At 41.6% G+C, this 6,608-nt stretch overlaps 1 protein-coding gene across 1 annotated transcript; it reads right to left on the minus strand.

The window, feature by feature from the left end:
* Positions 1 to 1,032: 1,032 nt before the first annotated feature.
* Positions 1,033 to 5,874, minus strand: LOC104527854 (beta-galactoside alpha-2,6-sialyltransferase 2-like; the record flags this gene model as incomplete). Its single annotated transcript, XM_010171674.2, has 4 exons — positions 5,796 to 5,874; positions 5,606 to 5,703; positions 2,329 to 2,430; positions 1,033 to 1,207 (listed from the first exon to the last, which is right to left on the minus strand). Coding segments are annotated over exons 1-4 (454 nt in total), but the record flags the coding sequence as incomplete, so codon positions are not given.
* Between the last annotated feature and the right edge of the window lie 734 nt (positions 5,875 to 6,608).

The raw sequence follows: 6,608 nt of genomic DNA on the forward strand, positions 1-6,608 counted from the left end.
ACCCACTCAGGTCATAGAAGGGCATCTCCCAAATACTTTTATGTCATCCCTCTGAGAGCCTCAGCACCCTCCCTAAGCCTTTGGTGGGGTTCACAATATTCTGGGATGCCAGTGCTGCACACAGAGGCTACAGTAAGCGCTCAGAACTGGCTTTCCCATGTCAGATGCAATCTCAGGTATCTTTGCTTTTGGATTCAGATAAAAAGAATGTTAACAGCATTTTCTCACTGCAGCATATACAAAGACCAATACCACAACGCCAAGGAGGAAAGGATGGAGTTTCCAAAGCAGAAGATGGTAAATGGAGCATTATTGCCCTCTTTGTCTCTAGAAGAACAAGCAAGGAAGACCCTGTCCCTGCCTTGCTACTCTGACTACTTTCATCCTTTAGATATTCATGATCAAGACCTGCTATACATCACGTAAGTCCTTATGTTGTATGAACTGCAGGCACAGTGCCAAATTATCCCCTAAGAAATACTAAGGAAGGAGCAAAAATACAGTGAAATTCTATTCCTTCCAGTGTAAGAAGAAGGGGGCTGCTTTGGGCACTTCCAGGCTGAGCACTGGAAGCCATGACAGGGCATGGGAAATCTCATTCCTTGACCTATGAAAGGAATATAGGTTGTCCTGTCAGATGGCATCAATGATTTCATTCTCTGTAGGATCTGCCATATGCTTTCACTTCTTGTCTGATTCAACTTTGCTCTATGATCCCAACAAAGAACTTCAGAATCAAGTAGGTTCTCAATAGATAAATTACTGTGGAATAATACACATTTCTCACAGATGTATGTTTTATAAGTATGGTATTCATACTATGGATGTGAAGGGCAACAAACCAAAACATTAAATTCACCCAACTATTTTACAGTTCTTATACTGTGTATTCAGCTAGTCATTGCTTCTGTATAGAGCATCAAGAACAAACAGTACACGTATATGCACTTGATCCTCATGTAATGTACATATTTACCATTTTCTTTTTTTTTAATCTAATATGTCTACTGGGTCCATCTTTGATTCACCTACCAATAAAACCTGAAGAAGGAGGGTTGGGCTGTATCTTCTCTTTAGTGTTCTCCTGAATGATGTCCCACAGCTGCCATATAAACTTTGGATGGAGAATGTAAAATGGCTGGTTTGGATTCTTCCTGCGGTGCTGTACATAGGGAGTGAACAGATTGTAGTCTGGCTTCTTATACCACTGGGAACAAAAGACAAGAAAAGGATTTTTTTTTTTTAATCTTACGGTATCCAATGTGTTTTGTACACTACATGCAAAATATGGTGAACTAGTTTCGCTCAGGTTCTTCAGAACGGAAGCAAAGGTAGCAAAGCAGCCTGCACTGGTGGACGCTTCTCTTAGAAAGTCAGTCCTCACTCCAGGCTGTTCTGCTTCCTTTCTTCATACAGAGACTCCCCATAAGCAATTCACTGCAGTGGCATGGGCCAACCCCACCTCCCACTCACAGGCCCACATTAAACAAGGGGTTTCAAAGAGCCCTGATACAAGATCCAGGCGTGGGGGTGAACCTTCCTCTGAAGGTGTCTGCATCCCTGATGGAGGCAGCAGCAGCACGTGAAGCAGCCTGACGGCAGCCCACGTAGGAGGCAGGCAGCCTCTGGCATCTGCTGCTAAGGGAGTTTGGCACATGAAGGTTTACTTTCTACTTTGCCGCCTGCTCAGCTCCAAGCTCCTCGTGCCAAGAACCATCAGATCAACTGGTCCACTGGAGCTGCAACACCAGCCAAAGCAGAGACTCCCCCAGTGACAACCAGATGGGATGTCTGCTGCTCTCAGTGAGGGGGAGGACAGCGAGGCACAGATGGCTGTGGGGGAGTGGACACAAAGGGGAGACTGGTGGGGAGGAAGCCTGAGAAATGGGGAAGGCGCCAAGAGAGATTTTCATTAGGGTGTTGTATTTTGTCTGGGAAGGCAGAGGGGAAGGTGGGGAAAAAATGGATGCAATTCTTCACCTCTCCTGATAAAATCCCCTTCTGAAATCTATCAATGTTCCCTCCTTGGCAAACACAAAGAAAACTCACTGTTACGTGAGAACAGTAATAATAAAAAAAACCCCATCATCCATCTAACCTAGCATCTCAGAACAGTCCATTCCAATACAAGTGCTGGCTACTAAAAAGCTTTTAACCAAGAAACCAATTTCGACCAATTCATGTAGAAATAGCATTCCCCATCTCTTAGACAGAGACAGACTTTGGGGTTCATTGTGACAAGAACCAGGAGACTGCAGTACTAAATATATTCATTTTCTTCAGTGCTTTCAGACTGATTGGGAAGAAAGGTCCAAGCAGACATCTTACCACATTCAGATTTGCAGAGTAGGGGGCAGGATCCCAGGCTACTAAGATAACATCTTTGTACAAGGAGCTGTCAATAAAGTGATGATTTGGGTTGGTGAGAATCTGCAAACACAGATACCAAGAATTGCACAGCATTAAAAGCAAGTGGGATCCAGAAAAATAACAAAATCCTTCTCTAAAATGAACAGTCCTCCCCACGCTGCTGTTTGTTCTGCTTTAATTCTCATCGATTTTAAGCATCTTGTTTTGTTAAAAAAATATATATATAAAAAGGAGCTTAGCCATAAACAGCACTCATGACAGTTCGAAGTAGCAGTATGCTGAATTACTCCATCTGTGGGGGACGTGATGGGACCACTTGAGATGCTGCATAGTTGTATATCAACACTGCTGTGTATTCTGGAAATTGAAAATGAAAGCTGTGGTATTTCAGACTGCCCACAGGATCCCACTCTTGGACACAAAACAGGCCTTCTTTGAAAGGCTACAGCCCCCAAGGATAATGTCTCGCCTTTTTTTTTTTCCTTTTCTTCTGCCCCCCTCACCAACATTTGGTTGCTTTCTCATTTCAACAGCAAGACAGACTCATTTCAAGTAACTCTAAAAAGGCAAATCAGACCACGACTGTAAAAGCTGGTGTACCTAGAAAAATAATTCTGGGAACAGGAACATGATAGGGCCATTTTTAAAGTAACTTTCATATTGCTTTGATCTACTGCTCTCATATAACTCCCTCCCACATCTCCTGGTGCTCTGCCTGATCCTCTCACCTCACTGGAACTTTCCTTTTCACTCCTGCTGGGTCATCACTTCACAGACCCTCCATGCCTAACCAGATCTCTCTGATCTCTGGTGCATCCAATCTCAGGCAGGATTGCACTGAATGGTTTCAGTATTGGTTGAAACAGTGAGAATTTGGCTCCAGCTGTTAAACTAATCAACATTCCAGACAAATAAATTCATACTAATTTTCATTTCCCTTTAGGATCAAATGAGCCATATTTGATTATGCATATTTTTCTTCAGAAAAATAATATTGTTGCCATAGCAATATTCTTCCTACCATAAACTTCTGCAGCCTTCCATCAGCCTTCTACAAGAACAGAATTAGTCGTGCTACCATCTACATTCCCAATTCCACTTGTCAGAACAGTTTTCGCCTGAGAAAGTAAACTCCTTTTTTGAGAGTACAGAGTAAACAGACAAAAAGGTCAAGCTTTTTAAAAGCTTTGTTCCACAGTTATCATACAAAGGAGCTCTTACTTGCCTTTCAGTAAGTAAGAGTCCTCTGGAGGTGCTGTCCACACAAATTTCACTCTTAGTGAGCCTGCATTCATATGTAAGAGAAGAGTTTCTTCCAGAATAACAATATCTGTTGTGGCTGCACTGGCTTCTTTCACGTCCTTTGGACTTCCACAGCAAAGCACATGAGGGAAGAAAAGGGCCACAGCCCTCTTTTAATCAGCTGAATGCAAGAATTTCCAACAGCAAGGAGGGAAGGAGGGTCAGTATGGGTAACCTATCTTCACTACTGGTAGGAAAAGCAACTTTTATCATGTGGGCTGTGCGGATTCCAGGTAGGGGAAGGCCAGTTTCTCAGCAGGTGGCCAGAGCATCACAGGTGGCTTCTGACCTCTTTGAAGGAGCAGAAAGGTGGTGAGAATACAAAAGTTTGTGAGGAAGCTGTATAAGCTGACCTGACCTGAATTTTAGCCATGCCCTACATTTTCTTGTGGAGAGGTCTTGTGGAGAGCAAGCAATGTACAGTGAAGACCATGGGACCCTCCATTACCAGTCCGGTGAGGCCAAAGAGGACCCCAGCCTGCTGTGAGCAGCAGAAAGCAGCTAATTTACCCATTTAGTCTCTCTGAAGTTTAATCTCTCTGAATTCGCTGAGGAGCTAATGAAGCTCAGGTCACTCCCTGGAGGCATTTCTCTCTTCTCCTACAGGAAGCCTACAGAGACTAGTCCACTAAATAAATTTTCTAAACCCTCTTTCCCGCCTGGCACAGGAGTTCAGGCATGGTCAGCACCAGAATGTTTTGGCTAACAGTAAAATGAAGAACAGTCAAAGAAAGGGGAAAAAAAAAAAAAACAAGAAAAAACCCCCAAAAGTAAAATAAATTACATCAAGACCAATGTTCTCTGATACACTGATTTCAGCACTAAAGCCAGAATAAGATATTTCTGGTTTCTTCCCTTGGGCAAGAGAGAGGGAGCATATTTGACCCAGATCATTTAAAAGATCTAGTCTGTCCTGCAGGCTCACAAAGAGCTACAAAAAAAGTGCAAAGGAAATGACAGTGAAGAGTCCTCTCTGTGGTGGCAAACAACATGAACTTATACACACAGAGAGGACGCCCACCAAGGATGGACTTTGCATGGGCAGTCACTCAAAGAAGAAGAAGAAGAAGAAATTAATTCATAAGAATAACAGGAAATGAAAATTTTGCTCTCATTCAGCAAGAATTAGTATGTATAGAGCATGCTACTTGGCCAACCATACAACTCGTATTGACCAAGTTAACTCACCATTTCAATATGTCATAAAATTTCACAGTAACTCTCTTGTTGCTTTTTGGCTGTATTTCATAAAGAGGAAAGAAGCTTGGTTTGCCCAAGACCAGAGTTCAGGCAATAGTTTTTTCAAAATTGAAAAATTACTCTCAACCATAAGGTGTCACTGTAGCTCAACGCACAATTATTTGTTGACGGTCATATACAGAAAGTCCCATTTTCTGTTTCCATTCAGATGAACAAACTCAGCTTACACTAATATCCAGCGTACACTGAAGTTTTTTACTAGTTCATTCCAAATTCTTAAAGCATGATGACTTGCCTAAAGTTATGTACTAAGACAACTCTGTTCCCATTTCTTTTGCCTTCCAGTGAGGAAATAAATGGGGAGCTGGAAAATGTGAAAAAAGAGCTTTGGGATCCCCACAGCCCAGGCTTTAGGAAGATCCCATAGGCAGTGCAGTGAAGGTCTTCTGTACTGATGGCTCTGGCATCCTGCGGAGCCTTTACAGATGTAGGACACATGAGAAACTTACAAACCAATTATTGGAAACAAAGATATCAAGTAACTACTGCAATCACTCTACACTGACAGCAGTGTGAACATTCCTGTAAGGGAGAACTTTTACCTGCTCAACATCATGACTGTTAAATCACTAGCTGTTTCCAAGATTACCCAACACTTTCTCAGAAGTTATTAATTTAATGTCATATTGTACAGAAGTGACATTGACTTGAATCCACTAAAGGAAGATCTTACCTGAGAGTTAATGATTCGCATGGTTGTTTTATTTCCAACATCTTTTTCATAGCCACGTGTTGGAGCAGAATTAAATCTTAGAACGGCATCATGAGAATCTAGGAGCATAAATGAGGGGATAATTTTTATTTGTCTTAGTAATATAGAAGAGTGAAATAAAACAAATTAGCTAAACTAATGTAAAACTTACACATTTCTCCTAATCTTGATATTCTAAGGATGATAAGCATTCTAACAGGCATAAACAAAAATCTTCTTGCATCTGCCATGTTATTAACATTATTAAAACCCACCAGAAAAAAAAAATCAGAATAATCTATTCATTTAGCTTGCAATACTTAAATATTTCTCTTAATTCAATAAACTTACTGTGAGAAGGTTTTTACTACTTCCCATACACACAATAGCTCGCTATTCCTATTGCAAAATTTACAAAGAATGACTCAATGCAAAAGCATGTTGATTGCAAGGATATCTAATTGCAGAGTTGAACGAGTAACAACTTAACTATAAGCCTGTGCTTCACAGTATTTTATAATACCTGAAAATCTCAGACTAACACAAACCTATTAATAATACCATGCACTTATTCTCAAGGTCAGTACAAGTCTTAGAGTCTATGTGGGGAAGTCAGCTCACAAACCTGCTCACACACAGAAACTCGAGTATCCCTTGGTAGCAAAGATCTAACAGAGATCAACGTTTCCCCACGAGCTGCTGACCTCGGAGTCATGCAGAATAGAAAGCAGCTATAGGTCAAGCATGGGTCAAGGGTAGACACTATGTGCAAGTCTCTGCTTGATAAAACATAATCACCCACCCAGTGCTTCTTTTAAGGGTATCTCAGAGCCCAAAAGGTGTGAGGGAGAGTACGACATTATATCCATTGTCCAGAAACACACTGTCCCTGTCAATAGCCCCATGGTCTACTTTTGTCTCTTCTATCAATGGAAGCAGAGAATAAGATTCCGGCCAAAATGGGCATGCAATGCCTTAACCCACA

Source organism: Antrostomus carolinensis, unplaced genomic scaffold, assembly GCF_000700745.2.
Source record: "Antrostomus carolinensis isolate BGI_N321 unplaced genomic scaffold, ASM70074v2 scaffold14067, whole genome shotgun sequence".
NCBI lineage: Eukaryota > Metazoa > Chordata > Aves > Caprimulgiformes > Caprimulgidae > Antrostomus > Antrostomus carolinensis.